The sequence below is a fragment of the Zonotrichia albicollis genome, chromosome 29 (assembly GCF_047830755.1).
Source record: "Zonotrichia albicollis isolate bZonAlb1 chromosome 29, bZonAlb1.hap1, whole genome shotgun sequence".
In the NCBI taxonomy this organism is placed as follows: domain Eukaryota; kingdom Metazoa; phylum Chordata; class Aves; order Passeriformes; family Passerellidae; genus Zonotrichia; species Zonotrichia albicollis.
In genome coordinates, this window is record NC_133847.1 from 2268346 (window position 1) to 2295317 (window position 26972).

General features: G+C 50.2%; 1 protein-coding gene across 4 annotated transcripts in view; it reads right to left on the reverse strand.

Moving 5' to 3' along the window:
- Positions 1-23825, reverse strand: part of ATP8B3 (ATPase phospholipid transporting 8B3) — a 38487-nt gene extending 14662 nt beyond the window's left edge. For 2 of the 4 annotated variants that reach the window (XM_074528587.1, XM_074528585.1), the window contains exons 1-18: positions 23720-23825; positions 18789-18863; positions 18228-18319; positions 17263-17376; positions 15329-15427; positions 14891-14952; positions 14282-14354; positions 14122-14192; positions 12728-12810; positions 10979-11137; positions 9364-9452; positions 8623-8816; positions 7458-7666; positions 5697-5731; positions 4492-4648; positions 3679-3867; positions 2068-2180; positions 581-745 (exon numbers count right to left, since the gene is read on the reverse strand). In XM_074528587.1, coding sequence (XP_074384688.1) covers positions 581-745; positions 2068-2180; positions 3679-3867; positions 4492-4648; positions 5697-5731; positions 7458-7666; positions 8623-8816; positions 9364-9452; positions 10979-11137; positions 12728-12810; positions 14122-14192; positions 14282-14354; positions 14891-14952; positions 15329-15427; positions 17263-17376; positions 18228-18319; positions 18789-18843 — 1959 coding nt within the window. In that variant the 5' untranslated portion in view covers positions 18844-18863; positions 23720-23825. Of the gene's footprint in view, positions 1-580; positions 746-2067; positions 2181-3678; positions 3868-4491; positions 4649-5696; positions 5732-7457; positions 7667-8622; positions 8817-9363; positions 9453-10978; positions 11138-12727; positions 12811-14121; positions 14193-14281; positions 14355-14890; positions 14953-15328; positions 15428-17262; positions 17377-18227; positions 18320-18788; positions 18864-22969; positions 23227-23719 lie in introns of those variants that run through there. The other 2 variants (XM_074528586.1, XM_074528588.1) reach the window with 2 other exon arrangements.
- Between the last annotated feature and the right edge of the window lie 3147 nt (positions 23826-26972).

A 26972-nucleotide genomic window follows, 5' to 3' on the forward strand; every position in this document is an offset into this window, starting at 1 on the left:
ATATAATATAATATAATATAATGTAATATAATGTAATATAATACAATGTAATATAATGTAATATAATACAATATGATGTAATATGATGTGATGTAATGTAATGTAATATAATATAATATCATTAATTCCTTTCTAACCTTCTGATGAAATCCTTTCTTTCTATTTCTTTTAGTATAATTTTAATATAACATTTTTAATATAATATAATTAATATAATGTAACGGAATATAATATAACGGAATATAAAGTGGTGTAATGTAATGTAATATAATGTAACATATCATATAATATTATATGATATAATATATTATAGATTATTATAATATATAATACATTTATCATTTATATAATATAAATATATAAGATCTTTATATAATATATAAACATTATTATTAATATTATTATTTATATAATATTTATATATTTATAAAAACAATATAATATAGTATAACTATAACATAACATTACATGATGTAATGTAATATAATAGAATAATAAATCAACCTTCTGAAACATAAAATCAAGATTCTCATCTCTTCCCTCATCCTGGGTACCCCTCAAACACCGGCCCGTGTCCCACCTGCAGGTTCTGCTCCATCTCCTCGTAGAGCCTGTCCAGCTCCCGGGCGCGCTCCCCCAGCAGCGCCGCGGCCTCGCGGTGCCTCCGGCCCCAGGCGCGGAACTCGGCCTCGCTCACCTCCCGGCTGGCCACGCACAGCGTCCGCAGCGTCTCCTCCGCAAAGCGCTGCGACAGGGGAGAGACATCAGCACTCCCCTCCCACAGGAGTGGGTGGCAAATCTGTCCTTAGGGCCCTCAAAAAGGAAAGAGAGACCCAGAAGTTTCTCTCCTGGATTAGGTGAAAAAGGCGCCTCATAGGATGTGGGGGACTTCACCTCAAACTTAAGGATAGCTAATTGGGAGCCAAAAAGTCCCTCCTAAACAATTTACTAGAAAAAGAAGTGAACAAAGAACCTCTGGCACCTGGCTCAGTTTTTCTCTGTTTGTTATTTTGCCTTTTATTAAACTTTTTTTTTTCCAACACTGCAACACAAGTCATCCTGCTGATTTTTATGCTTCCAAGGGTAGCGGAGCTATCTTGGGTGTGTTACAGACCTCCAAGAGCTTATGAGACCTGGCTTGAGGAGGCTCCTGTAACAGCCTCCCTCCCCAGGAGATTGTGGGAAATTATATGAGAAGTAGAAAGTAAGGACGAATAGAACAATGGTCTGTGTATTAACTACAGAATAGTTAATAACCAGAATAGAATAACTAGAATAACTCCCTAAGCTGTGTTAGCTTATTCTAATAACTAGAATAAGCTAGAATAACTCTCTAAACTGTAGAAACGTATATCTGTCAAGATATCCGTAAGTTCTAAGCTTAATAGCTTAATAATGGAGCTCTGTGCGCTGTATTTTAAGGCTTACAAGTAGGTATTGTATTTGAAATAAGCAAGATTTTTTTTAACCACAGGTACATGTGCTTATAGTGGTTGGATAGAACTACTGTCAATATGCTTTTGCTTTGTGTGATTGGTCAAAAAACTTTAAAAGTGAGTTGTAACATTAAGTTCTTTGCTGCTGGGGATGTGAGCTGCTGGCATCTTCCCATTGTCATAACCATGTAATGAGAGTAATGCTGGAAAATACAACAGCTTGAGAAGTGTTCCCCAGCAGTCCCATCCCATTTGTGATTTGTACATAGACCCCCAAACGGCAATAGAGAGGACCAGGAGACTCTTAAGGACCAGGACATCACCCCAGACCAGCCATGGGCACAGCCAGAGACACTCCAGGACCTGGGCATCTCCCTCCAGGCTCCAACTCCTCCCATCCTCCAGCATCCCCCCGAGCATCCCTGGATGCAGCTGCTCCACGCAGAACACCAAAGGTGGAATCCACTCCCTCTCACCCCTGTACCCCATGCAGGTGAGGCTCCTAGAGCAGAAGGCAGAACCAAAACCCCTTAGGCAGAGGGAGGAAGAGAACAGGGCATGGACTGCAGGACACCCGGCCCAAAGCCAGCAGGAGGCAGAGCGCAGCTGTCACCCCGCGGGTGGCACTCACATCCAGGGCGCTCTCGGTGAGGCTCTCCTGCGGCCCGCGGCTCCGCAGCCTCTCCAGTATGACGGTGTCGGCGCCCTTGGTGTAGAGCCGGATGGTGCCCTGGGGGTCTCGCACTGCCAGGGAGGGGAGGACACCCTCAGAGGTGGCTCCCGTTCACTGCTGTCCCTGCACGGTGGCCACGCTGGCCCCCAGAGGGCTCCATGGTGCTTTTCCATCTGTGGCCACGGGGAGCACAGGAGTATCCCTGTCGCTGACATCTTTTTATGAAAAGTCCTTCCCTTAGGATTTTTCCTCCTGAGAAGCTGAGAGGCCTCAGGAACAAAATGTAAACAATGATTATCTGCCGCTGTGGAATGCAACAGGTGGATCCGTGATTGGTCTCATGTGGTTGTTTCTGATTAATGGCCAATCACAGTCAGCTGGCTCAGACTCTCTATCTGAGCCACAAACCTTTGTGATCGTTCCCTTCTATTCTTAGCTTAGCTAGCCTTGTGATGAAACCCTTTCTTCTATTCTTTTAGTATAATTTTAATGTAATATATATCATAAAATAATAAATCAAGCCTTCTGAAACATGGAGTCAGATCTTTGTCTCTTCCTTCATCCAAGAACCCCTGTGAACACTGTCACATATCGCCAGATCTGCACCACCACAGGGTACAATCAGGGACTGTCAGGTCCTCACACAATTCCTCTGAGCCCTGGATTTTTTTCCTCTCTCTTGGCTACTCAAACACTTCTTGGCTGCCTTGACCAAGGTGGTCAAATCCACAGGGATGACCAGGATAACCCTCAGGAACCAGCTGAGGATTTACTGATGTTGGAGCTCAGTGCATCCCTCTGGGTGTCCAGAGTTGCCAAGGACCCTGCCAGGGGGCTCAGAGACCCTGGCACAGCCCAGAACACCTGGGAATTTGATTGTGACTCCTGGAGCAAGCTGCCAGCTTTGTATGAGGGCCTGAAAGTCACAGAGGTTTGAATGGTGTAATAATAAAATGATCACAGGCTGAAAATGTAGATTTTAGGATTTTTGGTATGGGGGTTATGGGGACAAGATGGAGGAACTTGGGCGTGTCCAGCCTTCCTTCTTCTTCTTCTCCATTTTCTGCAGTGATGTTGGCACTTTGGGATTGGTTTAGAGTAGAAGTGCACTGTCTAACATAGGTGATGGGTATTGGGAATTAAGTGTAAATATGATATATGTAGTTTGTAGTATAAAAGGACAACACTGCCTCGGGGGCAGTCAGAGTGCCTGTGGCTGCCCTGCTGAGCAGATCTCAGCTGGGAAGAAAGAAAATTTTATAGATAAGAATTGATAAACAACTTCAAGAGTGAAAATTGAGGAGTCCAGACTCGTTCTTCAGCCACGCAAGCCAAAGCAGAGACATCCTGCACATCTCAGGGCAGCAATTAACAACCAAAAACCCGAGATACTTCCTCTCTCTTGTCTGCTCAAACCCTTCTTGGCTGCCTTTAATGAGGTGAGCAAATCCACAGGGATGACCAGGATGACCCCCAGGAGCTGGCTGTGGCCACCTGCAGCCATGCCAGTGCCATCCCTTGTGGGTTGAGCACAGAAGGGACTGGGACATCCCACCCCACCCCACTCACCCAGCACAGACATCCTCTTGCGATCACTGTTGAAGTCCAGCATGGCCAGCAGCTCGTAGGTCCTGGTCTTGCCCAGCTCCCTGATGGTGATGGAGTCCTGAGTCCGGCCCAGGAAGACGTAGCCCAAGCTCCTGGCTGCCAACACCAGCGCTTCCTCATCAGGGGAGGCTGCCTGGTAAACCAGCTGGTCTGCAGAGGAGGAGGAGAATCACACAGAGAGACTCACAGCAAACCCCTCTGGGACAGCTGCAGTGCCCCGTTCTTGCCCATCTGTGACACCCTGAGCCTGAGCTGCCAGGCTGGGGAAGCCCAGCCCTGCTTGTCTGATCTGGAGAGGGACAAAGGATGGAGGGACAGGACACAGGGAATGGCTCCCACTGCCAGAGGGCAGGGCTGGATGGGAGATTGGGAATCAGGAATTGTTCCCTGGCAGGGTGGGCAGGCCCTGGCACAGGCTGCCCAGAGCAGCTGGGGCTGCCCCTGGATCCCTGGCAGTGCCCAAGGCCAGGCTGGACAGGGCTGGGAGCAGCCTGGGACGGTGGGAGGTGTCCCTGCCATGGCAGGGGTGGCACTGGATGGGCTTTGAGGTCCCTCCCAATGTCAACCATTCTGGATTCTATGCTCTCAGACAGGATTATCCCCCTTGTGCTTCTGTTCCCACCCATGAGCTCTGAAACTCCCCCAAACACAAACCCATGGCACAGGGACAGTGGCAGAGCCCCCCACGGGCTCTCCCGCCCCACAGCTGAGCTTTGCTGGGTTCTTCCAAACCCCACCACGGCCCCAGAGCCCCGAGGGGCAGCTCAAACCCACCGCCCCTGTCCTCCACCATGACGGTGTGGCAGAGGGCCAGCAGCCTCAGGAACTCCCTCAGCACTGGGTCATTGTCCCTCTGGGCGGCTTCCAGCAGCGTCACATCGCAAACACCCGACTTCTGCTCCCCAGGGCGCTCCCCGCTCAGCCCCGAGCCCTGCAGGAGGCACAGGCAGGATGCAGGAACCCAGGGGGGCTGAGCACAGGGCTCTGTGTCCCCAGGAGCACCAGGATGTGACACAGGGGCCCTCTGGTGTTCTTCTGTCTTTGGTTGGAAATGGGGATGTGTGCTCTACTCCCATCTGTGGAACAGTTATCTGCTGTCCATGAGGCAGTTTTTTCTTTATCTCCCCCACAGCCAACTCTCCCTCCAGGAGATCTCTGCTCTCCATGGCCCTGAGTGTCCCTGCAGGGCTGATCCAATCCCAGCATCCCATGGGGAGATGCTCCGCCCAGGGGAGGAGCCAAGCATTCCTACCTAGGCACAATCTGAGGTTTGGGACACCAGAAACAGTCTTTCCACTGCATTCCCAGAGGAACAGCTGCCTTTCCCACTGGATTTTCAGAGGAAAACTCCCCCCTGCTGCAGCAGAGCCACAGCTGGCACTGCAGGAGGGCTGAGCCCCCATGGATGGGGCTGGGACACCCCCTGGCACACAGGGGGCAGGGACTGCTCTGACTCTGCCAGTGGTTTGTTTCCTTTTTTGTTCTATTGCATTTGTATTTTTAATTTTCCTAGTAAAGAACTGTTATTCCTACTCCCATATCTTTGCCTGAGAGCTCCTTAATTTCAAAATTATAATAATTTGGAGGGAGGGGTTTACATTTTCCATTTCAGGGGAGCCTCCTTCCTTAGCACACACTTCTCTTTTCACACCCAGACATCTAAGGTGCCCTTCCCCTCCCTGCCAGTGAGACCCCCAGGCATGGCCCCAGGCCAGGGCCTGACCCCAGCTCTGTGCTGCCCACACCAAGGGGGTGAATGTAAAACAGCTGGGAGTGAAAAAACCCTAAAAATCAGAACTGCATAATTTCATCACTCCTGTCCTGAATGACAAACTCACCAGACCTCTCTGAGAGCCTGAACCCTGTTGGGAGCCAGCTGAGCTCCTCAGCACCAGGCTGTGCCTGGTGTCACCGGTGTCACCAGTGTCACCAGTGGCACCAGTGACAGCCCCATGGACGTGGGAGGGGGGTTTACTCACCTGTGGCTGTTTGTTCTCATGCCCTGTGCCTGAACCTGCCAAAATAAAAATAATCCCATTAATAGAGGGCTGGCAGGAGGCTTGAAGCAGCTTCACTGGAGAGGCTCCTGCTGGAGAAAAATCCAGTAAAAAACCAAAAACCTGAGCATCTGCTCAGGGTCAGACTCCACTGGGATATCCTCACTTTTTTGGCTTTTTGTTCAGATTTTCACCATGATTTTAATGGTAAAAATTCAGGTCTACTTTCAGCTGCATTTCCTGGAAGATTCTGCATTTGGCTGAAGCCTGCTGGGATTTGGGTGATGCTGCTCCACAGGGGTGGGATGTGCTACACCAGGCAGGGAAAATTTGGTTTATTCCTGCCTAAAAGCTTTGCCAGGGTATTTTGGCCTTCCTTTTTGCTTTTATCCGTGTCCATTTGTCTCAAGCAAATGATGCTTGTCTCAGTAAAACATGGCTTCATGTTGAAGCTTGGGCCTGCCCTGCTCATTAAATGTCACTAATTAAGCATCATGATGGCTCCCAAAGTAAGCCAAGAGCTGGAGAAAGTGAAGAAATGAGAAGAGGAAGGACTTGGCATTTTTCAAGGCTTTATGGGGAAAACTGAGCAGAATCATTAAAAAGAATGAATTTTTAAATGTACACAAAAGGTTTAAAAAACAAAAAAAACCCAAACAGACAAATTAAAAAGAAGCAAAATAGCAATTATATATATTCACTCAAACTGAACAGTTTAAGTATGATGATAATTTTATAACAAAATAAAAAATAAAAACTTCCACAAATTGAAAAAAAATTAAACTACAACCTTAAGAAAACCATCATATAAAAATAAAATACACAAACATTAAATAAAAAATAAGAAATTTATATTTCTATAATTTTGAGCAAAAATTATCTTAAATTAATAAAAACTATGTTAATAAAACTATAAAAATATATATTAAAATATAATTATATAAAATAAACTACAACTAAAATTAAAAATAAACTAAAACTAACTAAAAATTAACTGAACTAAAACTAAGCTAAAAACTAACTAAAACTAAACAAAAAAAATTCTAATAAAACATATATAAACATAGTACAAAAACTCATTAAACAAAAATATCTACAATACAACAAAATTAAATAAATAAAATAAAATTTTAAAAACCAAAATAAACCAAAATAACAACTACCTATTAAATTTAAAAATTATATATTTTCTTATAACAAAAAACTTATAACTACTCTAAACTATAACCAACTACATACTCCTTTAAAATCTCACAACCTCTAAAACTAATATTTATCTAAACAATAAATCATTCTCAACCCAACAATAATCCCATTCCATGGGATGGGGCTGGGACACCCCCTGACACACAGGGGGCAGGGCATGGTCTCAGTCTGTCAGTGTTTTGTTTTCTTTTTTGTTCTATTGCATTTGTATTTTTAATTTTCCTAATAAAGAACTGTTATTCCTATTCCCATATCTTTGCCTGAGAGCCCCTTAATTTCAAAATTATAATAATTCAGAGAGAGGGTGTTTACATTTTCCATTTCAGGGGAGGCTCCTGCCTTCCTTAGCACACACCTGTCTGTTCAAACCCAGACACAATAATAAATGCTGCACCTGCAAAGCCCCAAAAAACGTGGAGGATGAAGACAAGAATTCCTACCAGCACCAATCCCCCTGTCCCAAGCACTCAGCAGGGGTGGAAAGAACCAGCTCCAGGTTCATCTGAGTCCCTACAAACCAATCCCAGCCCAGGTTACCATAGATGGTCCCGTTGACACAGCATTTCTTGAAGCTCATGATGTTCTGGGTCAGGGTGCCCGTCTTGTCTGAGAAGATGTACTGGATCTGGCCCAGCTGGTCGCTGAGGCTGGTGCTCCTGGCCTCAGCTGGGATGTCCTTGGCACCATAATACATCTCCAGATCCCAGTTGATGAAACAGCTGTTCACCAGGTAGATGAATTCGAACCTAGGGAGTGCAGGAGGAGAAAACAGGGAGCAGGAGGTGGGGTTCCTGAGAGCCCAGGGTGCTGGGGAGCTGAGACAGGAAGGGAAGGCAGGGGGACATCCCCACTGTGATCCTACTGCTCTGCTCAAGGGACACAATTCCAGAGGGTTTTCATCACCCACTGGGTCCCCTCTGGATTTCTGGCCCTTCCTGATCAAATTCACAGTTCTGCAGGTCCAGTGAAGGGCCCAAAATTTGGAAACAGCTTTTTCCAACATAAATTGTGATTGTTGGCTACACAGAGCAGCTGTGCCCTTCTGCACCCCATCCCTGCTGCGTTCCATAGGAAGGCCAGGAATATCTCAGATCCTGCTCCCAGGGAGCTGAACCTTCCTCAGAGCCATCCTCAGCCTGCCCACAATTCCCAGTATCCCATCCATCCCTCCAAATTCACAGATCTGGAGGTCCAGTGAAGAGCCCAAAATTTGGAAACAACTTTTTCCAACATAAATTGTGATTGTTGGCTGCACAGAGCAGCTGTGCCCTTCTCCTCCTCATCCATTTTTCTCCCCATCCCTTCCATAGGAAGGCCAGGAATATCTCAGATCCTAATCCCAGGGAGCTGAACCTTCCTCAGAGCCATCCTCAGCCTGCCCACGACTCCCAGTATCCCATCCAGCCCTGCCCTCTGGCAGGGGAAGCCATTCCCTGTGTCCTGTCCCTCCATCCCTCACCAGGGGTGCCCAGGGTCACATCCCTGTTCTGCTTTTGCCCTGGGAATATCCCAAAGCACATCCTTGGTGTTTGTAGGACACATCCCATCCACCCCTCCCCTCTCCTGGGTAAGGGAGCACCTGGGAATGACCTGGGCCACACCTGGACCTTCATTTTGGGGCTGTGACCCAAGTTCCAGGTGAGGAACAAGGGCAGGGGGTGGGTGCTGGGCCCTGGTCCCCACCAAGCTCCGCGGTCCTTACGTGATGTACATGGACATGGGGATGATGATGCTCAGGAGGATGGTGAAGCCCCAGAAGTTGAGGAAGGCCTGGTGGGCAGGGCTGGTGTGCTGGTAGAGGGCAGCCAGGTAGCTGTGCTTCTCCTGGAACGTCCTGGCCCAGAACCCTGAGGCCACAGCCAGGCCCAGGGACGTCGCCAACAGCAGCAGGAAGATCTGGGGTGGGAAACCAGCATGAGAAGGTCCCAGGATGAGAAATCCCCACAGAGCCCACCAAAATCTTCTCTAGAAGGCTCCAGGGAGAGCTCAGAGCCCCCTGCAGGGCCTGAAGGGGCTCCAGGAGAGCTGCAGAGGGACTGGGGACAAGGCCTGCAGGGACAGGACACAGGGAATGGCTCCCACTGCCACAGGGCAGGGCTGGGTGGGACATTGGGAATCAGGAATTGTGGAATCCATCCCTGGAATGGATTTCCCAGAGCAGCTGTGGCTGCCCCTGGATCCCTGGCAGTGCCCATGGCCAGGCTGGACAGGGCTGGGAGCAGCCTGAAGGTGTCTCTGCCATGGCAGGGGTGGCACTGGATGAGCTTTAAGGTCCCTCCCAACCCAAACCATTCTGGGATTCTCTGAACATGTTAAACTCAAGATATTTTGGCCCAAATGTTGCAAGATGAAAAAAAGCAGCACCACCCAAGCAAGAGGCCTCTCATGAGGAGCCCTGAGGGCCACCCCAGGAGCAGGGCAGAGGTGTTGGCCCCACACCCACCACGATCACCAGCCGGTCCATCAGCTGGTCCAGCTTGGTTTTCTTCCTCTTGATCTTCCCAGAGTTCCTCATGATTTTGGAATCAAACCCTGGGCAGGGAACATTTCCAAAGTAAAAATGCGAGTCCCCAGAAGGTCGGTGAGGCTGCTTCCCTCCATGGTGACACCTGCCCTCCCCTGAGGAGCCCTCCCTCCATCAGTGCCCATGGAGCCGTGGCTGCAGGCTCCACAATGTGATGCCCACAGCAGCTCTGAGCCCTCCCTCTCCCCACAGCTCCCCACGGCCTGAGCTGGGTCTGGATCAGGGATGGGTGGAAGTGCCCAGGGCCAGGCTGGGCAGGGCTTGGAGCTGTCACAAACATCTTTTGTGGAAAATCCTTTCCTTAGGATTTTTCCTCCTGAGAAGCTGAGAGGCCTCAGGAACAAAATGTAAACAATGATTATCTGCTGCTGTGGAATGCAACAGGTGCATCTGTGATTGGCCCATGTTGGTTGTTTGTAATTAATGGCAAATCACAGCCCAGCTGGCTCAGGCTCTCTGTCTGAGCCATAAGCCTTTGTTTTTCATTCCTTTTTTTTTTTTTCTATTCTTAGTTAGCCTTCTGATGAAATCCTTTCTTCTATTTTTTTACTATAGTTTTAATGTAATATATATCATAAAATAATAAATCAAGCCTTCTGAAACATGGAGTCAGATCCTCATCTCTTCCCTCATCCTAAGACCCCTGTGAACACGGTCACATGGAGCAGCCTGGGACAGTGGGAGGTGTCCCTGCCATGGCAGGGGTGGCACTGGATGAGCTTTGAGATCCCTCCCAATCTAACCATTCTGGGATTCTCTGAACATGTTAAACCCAAGATATTTTGACCAAATACTGCTGCAGCTGGGGGATAACCCGGCATGAGGAGAGGTTTGGTCCCACCAGGACACACCAGGGCATCTCCTCCACCTTGTGCCAGCTGGGAACGGCCCTGCCGGCGCTGGAATTGTTGCAGTGTGTTGCAATTTCCTGTTTTAGACTTCCCAGTCCCTTCCCAGGTGTGGCAATACCTTTCTTCCCCATCGTGTGGTTGGTCAGGTTCAAAGGATGCCCTTCAGGCCTGGGGTCATTGGCCTGTCTGGGTGCCCCTCGTCCCCTGAGACCCTCCTCCTCCCACCTGGTTGGTGCTCACCTGTCCCTTCCCCTCCCCCTGTCCCTGGGCTTCAATTGAGCCAGGACCATGTGCTCAGCATTCTGTTGGAGCTGTTACCAAGATTCAGATGTCTGTGACCATGCAATAAACTCTGGATTAAACCCTCTGACAGAATCCGTCTCCTTTTCCTCTTCACCCTAGCCTGAAGCCTTTCCACCTGAGATAAACTGAGTTTCTACAAGCCTGGGTTTGTTTCAGTGCCCAGCTGCAACACCCAGCCAGCCAAAAGTGTCTCTGAGGTGAAACACCACAGTTGCCACCTTTGGCCCAGCAGCAAGGGTCAGACGAGCCCGGGCACAATCTACCTGGTAATATTGGGATCATATTCCAATGGGAATGGCTCGGGCACCTCAAACCCCCCGTGCTGCCGGGTCATTGCTGCCCTTCCCGGCCGGGCAGGGACGCTCGCCAGGGGCACTCACCGGCGTAGAGCACCAGGCCGTGGCAGAGGGCGGTGTTGCGGACGCGGCAGCCCCGCAGCAGGATCCGGTCCCCGTCCAGGGCGTGCGTGCGGCCCCGCCAGCGCAGGGTGCCCGTGAAGGTGTGCAGGCGGCTGTTGGGCTCCTCGCACCTCACCCGCCCTGCACGGGCAAGGTCAGCGGGCACAGAGAGCCTTCCTCCCCTCCCAGCCCCATCATCCCCCACAAACAGGGGTGCTGGGATATGAAAAGTTGATTTATAATGGTAAAAATGTAGGTTATTAGTGTTAAAATACACTAGTGCGCTTGGGAAAGTGTATATATGTGTGTATATATATCCTATAAAAGTATGAGCAGTGTTGTGTGGCAAAAGCTGACTGGTTGAAAAAGTTATAATGGGTTATAAAGTTATAAAGGGTTATAAAGTTAAAAATATACAGTATAGAAAATGAAAAATTATAAAAATGAAAATGTAAAAAATTTGTTAATGTAAAAATTCTTAATAAATTTAACAAATGTAATACTTTAATTTCATTAATTTAAATAATTATTTTAAATTATTTTAATAATCTAATAGATTTTTAATAAAATTAATAATGTAAAAAGCTTGTTAATGTAAATTTTCAATAAATTTAATAATTTTAATACTTTAATTTCATTATTTTAAAAAATTATTAATGCTATAAATTGTTAATAGAATTAATAATGAAAAATGTAAAAATGTAAAAGTGAAAATTAAAAATAGAAATTATAAAACTCTATGATTTTAATGATTATAAAATGAAAAATTATAAAAATGAAAATGTAAAAAAGAAAATTATTAATGTAAAAACTAATCATGCATTTGATAATTTAAAACAAATTAATAATTTAAATATTTTAATTAAATAAATTAATTTAATTAAATATTTTAAAATAATTTAAAATAACTTAATAAGCTATTAATAAAATTAATCATGTAAAATGAAAATTATAAAATGAAACATTATAAAAATTTATTATTTTTTTCTAAATTTATGAAGTATTATAACCAAAAAATAGGGGGCTTCTGGTGGAATGGCATAGAGTTTTACATCTCTTATGTCTCACCCTTCATCGAGACTGAAAATGGAACAAAATCTTTTCAAACACTTCTCAGTTACCCCATCTCTATAAAAAGCTGAGAATAATCCAACCCTCGGGGCCTCCTGGGGAATCCAGGTGGGTCAGGGCATCTCCGGGTGGGGTTTGGAGGGCTCAGATTAAGGCTCAAGGAGGTGCTGGGAGGTTGGGCAGCGCAGAAACCTCACTGGAGAAGGTGCAAACACAACTCCCTTCACCCCCAAGGCCTTGGAGAGGGGAGTTCTGCTCCCTGAGGAGGAGCAGCAGGGGCTGGGCTCAGGTTTGGGCACCCAGAGCTTGGCTCCAGTGTGAAAATCAAGATCCAGGGCAGGGGGAAGGTACCCAACCCTGCTGGATCCATCACAGGAGTGATGGGAAGTGCCTCTCACGAGGCCTTTGGTGCCTCTTGCTGGGCTGATGGGAGCAGAGAATTCCTGAGGCTGGGTCCATCCCGTCCCATCCCGTCCCATCCCATCCCATCCTGTCCCATCCCATGCCATCCCATGCCATCCCATCCCATCCCATCCCATCCCATCCCATCCCATCCCATCCCATCCCATCCCATCCCATCCCATCCCATCCCATCCCGTCCCATCCCATCCCGTCCCATCCCAGTGGGATTGGCCATGTCCTCCCCCAGGCAGCACTCACCATCAAAGGCAGCCATGCTCTCCTCGCTCTGCAGCTCCTGGTGGGTCACCAGAAGGGCCTGTCTGAACTTCAGGTTGGTTTCCCTGTGAGCAGGAGCCAGGGAAAGGAAAATAAAACAACCCTGTGGGGTGACAGAGCCATTCATCCTCCTGTCAGGCTCACGGGACAGGGACAGCCATTAATTATCAGCTAATTACACAAGTGGTGGCAGTGACATGCCAGAGAGGGACCTGTTGTGCCACACGTGAAAGAAGAGCCCTGGCCCAGGGACTCTGCCCTTAAATCATCCTACACAGGGAGGATAGGCTGGGAGGCAGCTGGGACATGGAGACACCAGCCTTAGGTGCTCTGTAGAACGCTCACCAAAGCTTCTGGACTCCCACTTTCCACATTTGTGGGTTAAATCTGCATTTCTGGGGTGTCTGCAGGTTTGGGTTTTGGAGGATCTCCCACATCCTGTGATTTCCACTGAGCCCTCCCAGTGCTGGGGGGTCCCCAAGACCAGGGTCTCTGGCCCTGTCCCCCTGAGACGTTGGGGTTGAAGTTGTTCTGTTCTGTTTTGGTGAGCAGCTTTTAGCTTTATATTGAGGATAAATATAGGATGTATAGGATATATAGGATATATATGTGTGTGTGTGTGTATCTATCTCTCTATCTATCTACCTATCTCCTATATCCTATATATATCCTATAAATATATGTATATCCTATATATATACCTCCTATATCCATCCCATATATAATCCCATCTCCTATATCCTATATCTATCCTATATCCATCCTATATATATACATATCTCTCCTATATCCATCATATATAGATATAGATAAAGATATATAGATATATATATAGGATATATATAGATAGATATATATCCTATATATAGGGTATATGTATAGGATATAGAATTTATACTAGGATCTCTTCACAGGCTGGTGAAGACAAAACAATCCTATTCCAGCTGCAGACTCAAGGACAATCCCCTCAAACTTCAGGCCCAGAGCACAAAAAATGTGAAAAGAGGAGGGCAGGCAAGAAAGCAAGGAGGATGAAACGTCATCATTTGAAGCTGTTAATTGGATAATTAACAATACAGTTGTTGTTAACTGGACAATTAACTATTGGGCAATACTTAGCTCCTATATGCAAATGGACTAAAACTTACAAAAATGTGAGTTCTCGTGGCCAAGCCCTTTTTGCTCCCATCTTGGAGCCATCTGGGCAGAGCCACAACTGTGCCACTTCCAGAGTGTGGCCTTGGAAGGCACTGCAATAAATCCACTTTATCCCTCTGAACTCCATCCAGCCTCTGTTCCAGCTCCTCAAGGCATCACCCCCGTGGCCAAAAGGGTTCCTGTCCCTGTCCTTATCCCTGTCCCGTCCCTGTCCTCACCCATCAATGTCCGCGGTCTCCACGTAGCACAGGCTGCTGGGCTCAGAGCTGCACAGCAGGAGCAGGTCAGCCTTGAGGAGCAGAAAAGGGGGAGAGAGCAGCAGGATGAGCCCCTGGTCCCCGCTGTCCCCAGGGCACAGCCAGCTCTGGTCCCCCTCACCGGGACGACGCTGTCCTTGCGCAGCCGCACGATGTCCCCGACGCAGATGTCGCGCCACTGTCGCCAGCAGAACCTGTGGGGACACCCAGGGGACAACTCTGTGTCCCTGCAGAGCTGTGGGACTGGGGGCTGGGGGTGTTTCAGCCCGTGCCTGTCCTGAATTCCTGCAGGATTTGGGTCTCCAGGTTCTTGTGGCACCTCCAGAGGGCTGAGCACTGAGGGTGGCACGGGAGCCATGTGTCACATCCCTGTCTCCACAGTTGAAAGGGGCTCTCAGCACCCTGAGCACAGCTGGGGAAGGTTCATCTTGCAGGGACACTTGTCCATGAGTTGGATCTGATGGCCTGGAGGAATTCTGTGGCCAAGGGAAGCCTCCCCCAGGACATCTCAGCAAATTGGGGCATTTCTAAACCTGCTGCCCATGCCTGGAACATCACCAATCCCACAGGAGGACCTGTGGCACGTTTTGGGAGGTGATGGGAGCTTGCAGAGCTTGGGACAGTCCCACCAAACCCTCCTCAGCTGCTCAAGGTTTCTCACTTCTCACTCAACGGGAGCACAGATGTTCTGGATGTGGCAAACACAGGCACAGCCCCCAGAGCCCCTCACCTGCTCCCAGCCAGGATCTCACAGGGCCTGCTGTTGATGCTCCTGTCACTGCGGTGACGGCCCTGCACAGGACAGACAGACAGACCAAGGGGTGGCAATGGGCAATGCCAGGCTCTGGTGTCCCACAAAAACACCCCCCTGATGCCACCACCTCCCTCCTCACCCCAGAGCCATGGGAAGGTTTGTTCTGATGAATAAAGAGGCTGAAACCCCCAGGTGATTCTGGGGACTCCAGCCCATGGTCAAGGCATTAAAGGTGACAGAAATGAGGGTTTGGACCCCAAGGGAAGCAGCCGGGGTGTGACATCTCTCCCAAGGGAAAATAAAACCATGTGTGGATGTGGTGGAGTAGGAGATCCCTCAGGCCAGCAGCCCCTCAGCCCCTCAGCCCTGCTGTTCCCCTCCCTGCCCCTGTCCCCAGGGCCACCCCACACTCACAATGTCATCGACGAGGTCTCGCAGCCCCCGGATGATGAGGAGGCAGCTCAGGGGGAACAGCAGAGTGTACCAGGGCAGCGTGGAGATCTCAGGGAAAGTCTGGAGAACGAGGATTTTACAGCACTGGCACAGCTCCTGTCCCACCCTGGGGCTCTTGAGGTGACTGAGTGACTCCCTGGCTGGCAGAATCCATCTCAGGATCCCCAAATCAACATCTCTGCTACAGACTCTTCTTGTGATCGGTTTTCACCTCTTTTTGAGGTGTGAAATGCTCCAGGGTCTCTGAATTTGGAGGGATGAATTTCTGGTTTGGTGTGGTCAATCTGAGCTTCAGCTCCATGGGAACCAAACCCATTTTAGAGAATGAAGGAAAGATTTGGGTTGGGAGGGACCTCAAAACTCATCCCATCCCACCCCTGCCATGACAGGGACACCTTCCACCGTCCCAGGCTGCTCCAAGCCCTGCCCAGCCTGGCCTTGGGCACTGCCAGGGATCCAGGGGCAGCCCCAGCTGCTCTGGGCACCCTGTGCCAGGGCCTGCCCACCCTGCCAGGGAACAATTCCTGATTCCCAATCTCCCACCCAGCCCTGCCCTGTGGCAGTGGGAGCCATTCCCTGTGTCCTGTCCCTGCAGGCCTTGTCCCCAGTCCCTCTGCAGCTCTCCTGGAGCCCCTTCAGGCCCCAAAAGGGGCTCTGAGGTGTCCCTGGAGCCTTCTCCTGTCCAGGTGAGCAGGCCCAGCTGTGCCAGGCTGGCTCAGAGCAGAGGGGCTCCAGGGTTAAAGTTAAACCAAGACACGAAGGGGAAAGGAGAAGAAGAAAGAGAAGAAAACTGAAAGAAGAAATTAAAACTTTGGAGGAGAGAAATAAAACCAGAAGAAGGGCTCCCAGCTGGAGGCCTGGAGCATCTCCGTGGCCTCCTCTGGCCTGGCTCTAACAGCTCCACATCCTCCTTAAGTAAGGAGACTTTAATTTAAATTAATCACACTGAACACAGGTCAAACCCCTCAGAAAGTTCCTGAAAGATGCTGAACACCACAGAAAATCTCCTGGGGAACCTTTCAGCCCAGATTCCCTGCCCTGAGCTGCAGAGAGCCCTGTGTGGGCAGGCCCTGGCGTACACCCATTGTGTTGTGATTTCAGGGTTTACTCCAGAATCTCTGATCCCTCCCCTGAAGATTCCCTCCCAGGTGTGTCAATCCTCCCTCCTTTCCCCTCCCTGACCCCTCCCAGCACTGTCTGTCAATCCTGGAATACCAGAAGAACATCAAGGGATTGGGAGATTCAAACTATTATTCTACTTAAACCTTCTTGACTTGTAATTCTTCATGTAAAGGTTGGTAATTGTTTTTCCATGGGTCAAAATCAAAGGCACGGGGGTCTTGGGTTCTGTGCCAAGGTCTCTGAGCCCCCTGGGCAGGGTCTCGAGTCCTCCAGGGCAGCCAGAGGAATTTCCTGGGTTCCAACACTGCTCCTCAGGTTTCCCTCTGTGGAGAAGCTTTAAGGTGATGGTGAAGGAAAGGAGTCGGTTCTGATGGAGGGTTTGGATCCAGAGCTTTATTCTGGCCCACAGGCCTCTGAATGCAGCACCAGCTCCAACAGAACTCCCTGAGCCCGTGGTTGCTGCTCCTTTAACCCCGGGGAGAGGGGCAGGGAAGGGGCAGGGAGCCACCAAGCAGGGACAGGAGGGGAGGGACAAAGGGACAAAGGACACCTGGATGGCCCCAATGCCCCCCAGGGGTAGAGGGCATCCTTTGGATCTGCCAATCCCTTCTGGAATTCCAGGATTGACAGGCAGTGCTGAGAGGGGAAAGGAGAGGGGACTGACACACCTGGGAGGGAATTATCAGGGAGGGACCTGAGGTTCTGGGGTAAACCCTGAAATCACAACAAAACAATTGTTCATATTCCAGTACCCACAGGGTGCCTGTGCCCACCTGGAGGAGGATGACGAAGACGAAGTAGACGTTGGCCATGCGGTGGAACTGCTCGTAGAGGTTCAGGGGCAGGAAGGTGAGCAGGTTGTACTTGGCTGTCCTGATGGCATTGCCCTGGGGACAGGGGGCACGGAAATCAGGGACCTGCTCTGCAAATGCCAGAACACTCTGGTGCTCCTGGGATTTCCCACAGCATAAGAAATGCCTTAATTATCAAAGCCATAAGGGAAAATGTTGATTTTAATAATAATAATCATGATGATGATGATGATCATCATCATCATCATCATCATCATCACTATAATCAATAAGTTATATTTTAAAATATTTATTATTAATAAATATTATTTATTTTATTATCCTTATTTTTAAATTTTATTATATTCATTATACAATTTATTCATTATTAATGAATATTCTAGTTATAATATTTTAAAAATATTTTTATTTTAATATTGTTATAAATTTTATATTATTAATTCCTATTTTAATATATTTATTTTAATAGTATTTTTATTTTAGTTGTATTATATATATTGATTTTTAAATTATTATTTCACATATTTTTGTATATAATATAATATAATATAATATAATATAATATAATAATATAATATATATTATTAATTTTAAATTATTATTTAATAAATTTTATTTTATTTTTACATTATTTTATTGTATATATTGATATTAATTTATTATTATTTCATATAATTTTTATTTTTAATATGTTATTTTATTTATTATTTATTTAATATGTTATTTATTTATTTAATATTATTATTTTTATAATAACTTATTTTAATAATTTTTTTCTCCTCACACGGGGCATCAATAATGTTGCTTTTTCACTTTCTTTTGGGGAAGGGAAGGGAAGGGAAGGGAAGGGAAGGGAAGGGAAGGGAAGGGAAGGGAAGGGAAGGGAAGGGAAGGGAAGGGAAGGGCTCGGGACCAGCCTGGCTCACCGAGTATTTCCTCTTGCTCAGGCAGAAGGCAAATTTCTTCCTGACCTGCCTGTGGTAGCTGCGGTCATTGGCCCTCACCTCCCAGGTGAAAGCTGGAAGAGCAAAGGGACATCCATCCCCCAGATCCCCTGGGAGCCAGCCCAGGGCACAGGGACCCGTGGTGGCCACGGCTGGGGTGGCTCCCGGGGACCTCGGGAGCTGCAGGCACAGCTGGGCTCAGGTTCAGGACAGGGGACACGGAGCAGAACATTCCAGAGCTGCAGGGGTGCTGCCCACGCCTCCCCCAAGGCTCAGGGTCCCCCCTTGGGCTCAGGGTTTGGCTCACAGAGGGCTCAGGCCCTGCAGAGTGAGGCCCCAGCCTTTGGGGTTCTGCTCATTCCTCTCCCAGTTCTGTTTGTGCCATCCCAGTGCAGACCCTCCAAGCAGGGAACACCCCAGCACCTGCCCCTGCTCACCCCAGACCTTCTCCTTCCCCATTCCCCACCCGTGTCCCACACTCAGCTCCCTCACGAACCATCTGAAAGCAGCAAAATCCCCAAACCACACCCAAATCACACTGACCTGGCTGCTTCTGCTTCCCACGGGGGCAGCCTGGGGCTGGGTCCTGCTCAGCCATGCTGGCACCGATGCCAGGCCCTGGGGACAAGGACAACCAGAGAGCTTTGAAACACTGAACACGGACAGCAGGATCCTATTGGGATGCTCCCCATGCCAGGCCCTGGGGACAAGGACAACCAGAGATCTCTGGAACACAGAGCAGGGACAGCAGGATCCTATTGGGATGCTCCAGCTCCCCATGCCAGGCTGGGGACAGGGACACCCAGAGACCTTTGGAACACTGAACAGGGACAGCAGGATCCCACTGGGATGCTCCAGCTCCCCCAAGGCCAGGCCCTGGGGACAAGGACACCCAGAGACCTTTGGAACACTGAACAGGGACAATGAGATCCTATTGGGATGCTCCAGCTCCCCGAGGCTCCAGGGCAGGACACCCTGTGGGAGGGACATTCTCCCATCAGCCTTCACCCATCCCAGCTCCCTGTGACAGCTCCAAGGCATTTTTGTCCTCTGGGGAAGCTGCAGGAAATCACTGAAGTCCCTGGGGAGGAACTGGAGCTCTCCCCGTGCTGCCAGCCCAGCCCAGCTCCATCAATGACAAGATTTCCCTCATGCTTGGTGGCCCTGTGACCTTCCTGCAGGGGTGGTGGGGAAGATTAATTAATGTTTGTGAAGAGCTTTGTGATCCTCACATGAAGGGAGGCAGTGAGGGATAAAACATTAATTACTTTATTATTAAATAACCCCACCAGAAGTCACCCCTGCAGTTATTTCTTATCTTACTCTTTGATCACTTTTTTCTTTCTTTCACCCCAAAATATCAACTTCCCTCCTGCTCCTGTGGGTATTGCTTTGTCCCAACACCTCAAAGACACCACTGGCTGCGCATCCATCCTTGTTCCAGGTCAAAGGGACCCAAACACCAACAGCACCTCAGCCCCTGCAGCCAGGAGCTTGCCCAGACCCACAAAATCCTTCTTTACCAGCCAGGGCTTGGTGCTGCCCCTGTCCTTGGATCCTAAATCACACCCTGAGCTCAGCACACAAAATTCCAGAATGGTTTGGGTTGGGAGGGACCTTAAAGCCCATCCCATCCCATCCCATCCCATCCCATCCCATCCCATCCCATCCCATCCCATCCCATCCCATCCCATCCATGCCATGGGACACCTTCCACCATCCCAGGTGCTCCAAACCCTGCCCAGCCTGGCCTGGGGCACTCCCAAGGACCCAGGGGCAGCCCCAATTGTTGTTTTCTTTATTTTCACCAACAAAAAGGAGGAAGGAAGGGTTTCAGGGAGCTGCTGGGGGCGGTGGGACACTCCCAAAAGCTCCCACTCCCAAAAGCTCCCCCAGGTAAAAGGGAGCAAGAAGAACAGATGGATCCCTGGAGGGATGGGATCTCTTCCACACAGAAATCCCACAGGAGCCCCCCCAGACTGGCTGTGACCATTTAGTTTAGGTAAAATAGGATTTGACACAGAGCAAAGCCAATCTCCCCTTCCTCCCTGCTGTCCCCACTCTTGTCCCTGTCCCAGCTCTCTCTGCAGACAGACAGACAGACAGGGCTGGATCTGACCCCACAGGGACAAAGGCAGGACAAAAAAACCCTCCCAACTCTCCATGGAACTCCTCAACACAACAATTCCACAGAAATAATGGCAGTAGGACTCATCAAAAGGCCACAGTTAAAGTGTGGAAAATTTGGACATAAAGCAAAATATTGCCTAGAGCCTGTGGAAAATGTGACAGCACCAAATCTTTGCCCAAGGTGCAGAAAAGGGAGACACTTTGCAGATCAGTGATATTCCAAATATGGCACAGATGGAAATCTTTTACTGTGAGAAGTGTTTCACAGCGAGGGAAACCACCCTGAAAGAATGCAAGTGTTAGTGGTGATTCAAGAACCCAAAATGTCTCTGAAAACAGAACATTTGGGGAACTTTAATCAGATCTTATCTGCAGGGTCATCAGCTGATTCCCCAATGATTCACTTTTGGTATTGTTAGTAGTGAGCTTATAACCTTTCTTGTTTCTGTTTTCTATACCTAACATTGATAAATAGTGACTGCTGTTAATATTACATAAATATTTAAAAAATATTATCTCAATCCCTGCAAACACTTGTGGCTAAGATATTGACTGATTAATGTGAATTCACTGATTTTTGTGATAAGAATTATTTATAAGGCATTGTTATGATGTTTACAGCTGGCTTTCATATACTTTACAATCTCTCTGTGTACAAAGGGACAAAGGAGGGACAGCAAAGCCCTCCATGGGCTCCTGGCAAGGACACTGCCCTATCTCCTCCTGCCAGGGGGATTGGGATATGGGGGATCCCATAAACAGGCTGAGGGATACAGGGCCAAAGGGAAAATCCTACAGGAGACAACCTCAGGGAATGGGGGAAACTGAGGCAGCTGCTCACAAGCCCTGATCCCATCCCTAAAGTGTCCCAGGCCAGGCTGGACAGGGCTTGGAGCAGCCTGGGACAGTGAAGGTGTCCCTGCCATGGCAGGGGTGGCACTGGATGGGCTTTCAGGTCCTTCCCACCCCATTCCAAGGTCCCAGCCAGGGGTGACAGCTGGGACAAGCCCTGAGCTTCAACCTCAGCCAAGCTCCTGCTGGAGAGGTCCAGGCTCAGGCTGGAAAGGGCAGAGTCAGGGTTGCAAAGGGGACAATGCTGAGGTGACACAGGGCCCATCCATTGGGACACAGCAGCCCCAAGGCCCAGGAGTGTAGCCAACCCCAAACCCTGGGGGTTTGGTCCAGAACTGAGCCCTGGCTGAGCTCCCCCAGCCCAGGGCAGTGGTTGGGGGTCCCAGGGTGGTGGTTGGGGGTCCCAGGGGCTGCTCAGGCCCAGTAACCCTGGCTGTGCCCTCGGGGCTCTGATCTGAGGCTCAGAGCATCCCTTGCCTGTAGGGGGATACAGGATGGGTAAATGAAGGTGGGATAGAATGGAATCTTATCCCCTAAAGAGTTACAGCTGAGCCAATTACTAAAGATTGGGAGCAGGCCTGATGTTAACAGGCCACACCTGTAGTATATAAGAACAGTGTTATAAAAGAGTGGATTGGTGGGATCTGGATTTAGATTGCTGCTGCAAGAACCAGGAACAGTCAGTGCTTAGAGGAGCTGCCTATGAGAAACATCAAGGAGGTACAAAACTGGTATGTGGAATCCTTGCACTATAGTGACAGTGGAACTCTTGATTTATAAGACAGCACCTGCCCTCCCTCCTTGCTCCAGGACACCAATATTTAGGGTGAGGCTGACAGTGAGAAATGCCAAGGTGTTTTCCTGGGCTCTGCTTCCAGACCTGCCTGCCCTGAGTTCCACACTGGAATTCCTGGGCTTATTTGGGGTTGTCCTGGTCCCCTCATGCTCAGGATCAGGCCTGAAGCTGCTGATCCATCATCCCCACCTTGCCTGGCATCTCTGAGCCCCTTTGAACCTGCTCAGGATCACCAGGATGCCCAACCAGGCTCCACTCAGCAGCTCCACAGAATCCAAACGGTGCCAAACAAAAGCAGAGCTTGTTCAGCACCTGCAGCTGGCACAGACTGGGCATCCATGGGGCTGAGTGCCCTGCAAAGGCACCTGGGGGTGCTGCCTCTTGCCAGGGCCTGGAGCAGGGGGAAAAAAGCAAATCAAAGCACTGGAAAAATATTTTCGAGCAGGTATCCAAGAAATCTCCATTCCAAGAAAGCTCTTGACAAACATCACTCATCAGCTCAGTAATCAGAGATTAAAACTGCACTTTGGGGAGGCTGGAATTGGTGCCAGGGCTCCCTGCCAGCCCCAGCACCACAGGGGGACAGCCTGGACAGGCAAACCCTGCTCCCAGGGAGGGCTGGGGATGGCCAAAGGCACAGGACACCCTGTGAGCTCTGTCCCACACCTGAGGACATCCATGTGAGCACTGTCCCAAACCTGGGGACATTCTGTGAGCACCTGGGGACACTCTGTGAGCACTGCCCCACACCTGTGAGCACTGTCCCACAGCTCAGCGAGGCCAGCATTGAGTTCTTACCCCAGGGGATGTCTCCCCAGTCCCCATCTGGGATGGAGCCACCGGGACTGTCCCATCCCAGAGTGTCCCTAAAGCATCCCTGTGCTGCTGCCGGGAGCTCAGAAACCCCAAAACAGAACTTTCTCACCCCAAATCAGAATTTTCTCACCCTATAAGCGCCTCTCCGAGCTCCTGCAGGTTCGCATGGCTGAGCAGAGCCGGGTTTGAGGAGGGCCGGGCACGGCGCCACCGGGGTTTGGCCGGGGCTGCTGAAACCGCTCGGATTTCTGTCCCTGCCTGCTCCGAGCGCTGCCACGGGAATTCTGTGCGGGTTTTGTTCTGAAATCCCCAGCTCAGCTCCGTGCAGGGGCTGTGTGAGAGCTCGGAGCAGCGCAGAGCTCCCGGTGCCCTCGGTGCCCGGCGGCTCCTTCCACGCTGGGGACACGCTGGGGACACTCTGGGGACAGCACCAGCCTGGCCTTGGATCCCTCCGGGGCTGGCACACAGCCCTGTAACCCTCCCGGGGTGCTGATGTTGTTTCCTAACCCCAATGTCCCACGGGGACCGCAGCCAGAGCCACCCCGGGGATGTCCCCAGGGCCACCCCGCCCCAGTGTCACCCACCCCAGGGTCACCCCCCGCGACAGGCGGCACTGAGCGGGGGTGGCTGTCGCTCCCGGGCCGGGCACGCCGGAAACGCCCCCGCGCTCGGCAGGGCCATCATTAAACCCTCTCGGGGTTACTGCCCAGGACGTGCCCGAGCCGTGAGTTTCCCTCCTCTCGCCCCATTTCCAGCTTGGATGCGGTGCGGGGTGCAAAAGCTGTCCCCAAACGCTGCTCCGTGCCCGGAGGGGCTCCCTGGCAGCACAGGGTGTGTGTGTCCCCCCGGTGTCACCGTGCCACCCGCGGGGTCCCCGTACCTGCCCCGGTGCCGGGCACAGCCCCGGGCAGCGCCGCGCTCCTGCCGCTCCTGGGGACGGGACTGCCGCCACCTCCCTGTCCCCCGAGCTGCCACCAGCCCTGCCCCACGCGGGACCGTGGCACAGCCCATGCCACACCTCCCTGGGCACTGCCCGCCTCCCTCCTGCCCTCCCCTGCCCCGGTTCATTGTCCCGCTCAAACCGAGCCGAGCTGCGGCTCCGCTGGGTCTGCGACACGGTGACACCGCCCGGGTGTCCCTGCCACCGTCCCAGGGCAGGGCAGGCGGTGCCAGGCTGATCCCGGGCAGGTTTGGGCAGCCCCGGGCTGGACTGGTGTCCCCACTGGTGTCACTGCTGTGCCTGGTGTCACTGGTGTCCCCACTGGTGTCATTGGTGTCGCCGGTCCCTCCCGGGTGTGGCAGTAGTTCAGTGGGGGGGTTGAGCTGTGCTTGGGCACTGTGAAAAACGCCAATCAGTTGGTTTTAAAATTTTAAAAGTTTAATAGTAATAAAATGGTTATAAAAATAGGAATACAATTAGAGTAATAATAGTTTGGACAATTTGAATTAGGACAATATGAGACAATAAATGCAAAGAGCTATGGATGTCCGGGTACCTTTTTCAGGGCAGCAGGAGCCCGAAAAAGAACACACTTAACAGAGGATTAACCCTTAAAAACAACAGCCTGTTGCATATTCATACACTTCATACATGATGCATAAATTCCATTCAATACAGGATTCTGTCTGGTCATCGTCAACTTCATCCTCCGAATCCTGATAGCACTTTGGAGGCAGGAAGAAGTTCATTTCTTCTGATAATGGAGCAATAAACTCTCTTTCTCTGAAAGATTCAGGTGTCCTGTGGCTGCTATCTCGCTGTGAGTCCTTTCTTTTAAAAAAAGTATCCTACATAGCATCGTTTGTATTTTAACAATTTTTATAGCCTACAACAATATTTAACACAGTACTTAAGAGAATTAATACAGCATCACTTTCTAACACAACACATACAATATTCATTTGAATATTTGCGAAAAGCCAATCATAAAATACTCATTTTTCACAGGCACCAAGCAAGGCGGGAGGAGGGGACAGCGAGGAAGAGGAGGCCGAAGGCACAAAGGAGCCCAGCTGGGGACAGGGACACCTCGTTAGTGACGGCAGCTAATTAATGAGGCCGGAGCCCGTGTCCGCCCTGCACACCCACAGTGGCCCCGCATCGCCGCAATTGCGTTAATTACTGACTGCAATTAATGCGGGGACCCAGAGGCGATCGCACAGCGCCAGCCCCGCAGCCCATGAAGCGTTTACTGCACAGCTCTGTCCCCGTGTCCCCATTTGTGTCCCCATGTCCGCATGTACAACCTTGTACACAGAATTTACAACACCAAAAATAACAGTCCCAAACAAAACAACAACCCTCCTAAACTTTTAACTGAAAATTCAATTAAAAGCTTAGAAGTCCCAACTCCAAACCAAAAACTATTACACAAATGTCTTATGTCATTACTAAATATTGTCCCTTAAAACAAAATAACAGCACCTGACAAAGTTATCACACAACAAAATAACACCCCCAATGCCAAGCATGCGCAGCACCACAAACACCATTTTACACGCATCAATACCACCAACCTCCCACTGCAACACCCCCCTGACCACTTCTATTATTGCAAAGAAAAAGAAAGACAAAAAGTTCTACAGGGAAATACAAAAATAAAAACCCAAATCTACAGAAACAACTCAAAAATGTCCCCATATGTGTCCTCATGGGCCTGTGTCCCCATAGTGGCCCTCACATCCCCCTGTTTCCACACCTATCCCCGTGTCCCTATGTCCCAATGTCCCCATACATATCCCAATGTCCCCACATGTGTCCCCATGTCCCTATACATGATGTCCCCACATGTATCTCCATGTCCCCATACGTCTCCTGATATCTCCACATGTCCCAATGTCCTCGTACATGTCCCAATGTCCCCATGTGTCCTCACGTCATCACAGATCTCCTGATATCTCCATGTGTCCCCATGTCCCCATACATGGCTCCATGTCCCTATACACATCCCAAAGTCCACACATGTCCCCATATCTCCATACATGTTCCAATTTCCCCATGTGTCCCTGTGTCCTTACACATGATGTCCCTGCATGTGTCCCCATGTCCCTATACATGTCCCAATGTCTTCCTTCCTTCCTTCCTTCCTTCCTTCCTTCCTTCCTTCCTTCCTTCCTTCCTTCCTCCCTTCCTCCCTTCCTTCCTCTCTTCCTTCCTTCCTCTCTTCCTTCCTCCCTTCCTTCCTCCCTTCCTTCCTCTCTTCCTTCCTTCCTTCCTCCCTTCCTTCCTTCCTTCCTTCCTTCCTTCCTTCCTTCCTTCCTTCCTTCCTTCCTTCCTCCCTCCCTCCCTCCCTCCCTCCCTCCCTCTCGTGTCGCGATCCCGCAGGTCTGGAGCAGTCCCCACAGGGAATTTCGGTGTCTCAGCCATCACCTGCCGTGTCCCCCGCGCTGTCCCCTCGCCTCGGGTGGCACCGCAGGAAGCTCCAGTGGCCCCTGAGCCCCAAACCCGCCGTGCCCCGAGGGTTTCGCTCCCTCTCGTCCTTCCCGGATCCCTCTGGAGCAGGGACAGGGACATTCACACCCGCTCCTGGTGGTGGCTTTGAGCACCCGGGGACGGCCGAGGTCACCCTGGCAACAGAGGCCGGTGACGGTGACATTTTCCCAATCAATCGCCCTCTGCAATTAGCGGGCACCCCCCCCCCCGCCCTTCCTGGGTAATTAATGAGCGCCGGGAGGCCGGGACAGAGGGAGTCCCTGGGGCGCTGCGGGGTTTGTCCTGCTGTGTCCGTGTGTCCCCTCCCCGGACACCGCGGTGGCTGTCCTGGTGTGTCCCCTACCCTGGCACCGCGGGGTTTGTCCTGCAGTGTCCGTGTGTCCCCTCCCCGGACACCGCGGGGTTTGTCCTGCTGTGTCCGTGTGTCCCTTCCATGGGCACCGCAGGGTTTGTCCCTGTGTGTCCTCTCCCCGGCACTGCTGTGGCTGTCCCCGTGTGTCCCCTCTCCAGGAGCTGCCCCCTGTCAGCCCAGGGAAGGGTTAAACCCTCGGAGCCCCGTCCAACCCGGCTTTGCGTCCTCCTGTCCCTCCACGAGTGTGGGGCTGGCTGAGCGCTGCTCCCTTGGGACCGGGGCTCTCATAACCCTAAAAATCCCACCTTGCCGCCATCCTCGCCCTGGAGGAGACTCAGAGTCCCCGTC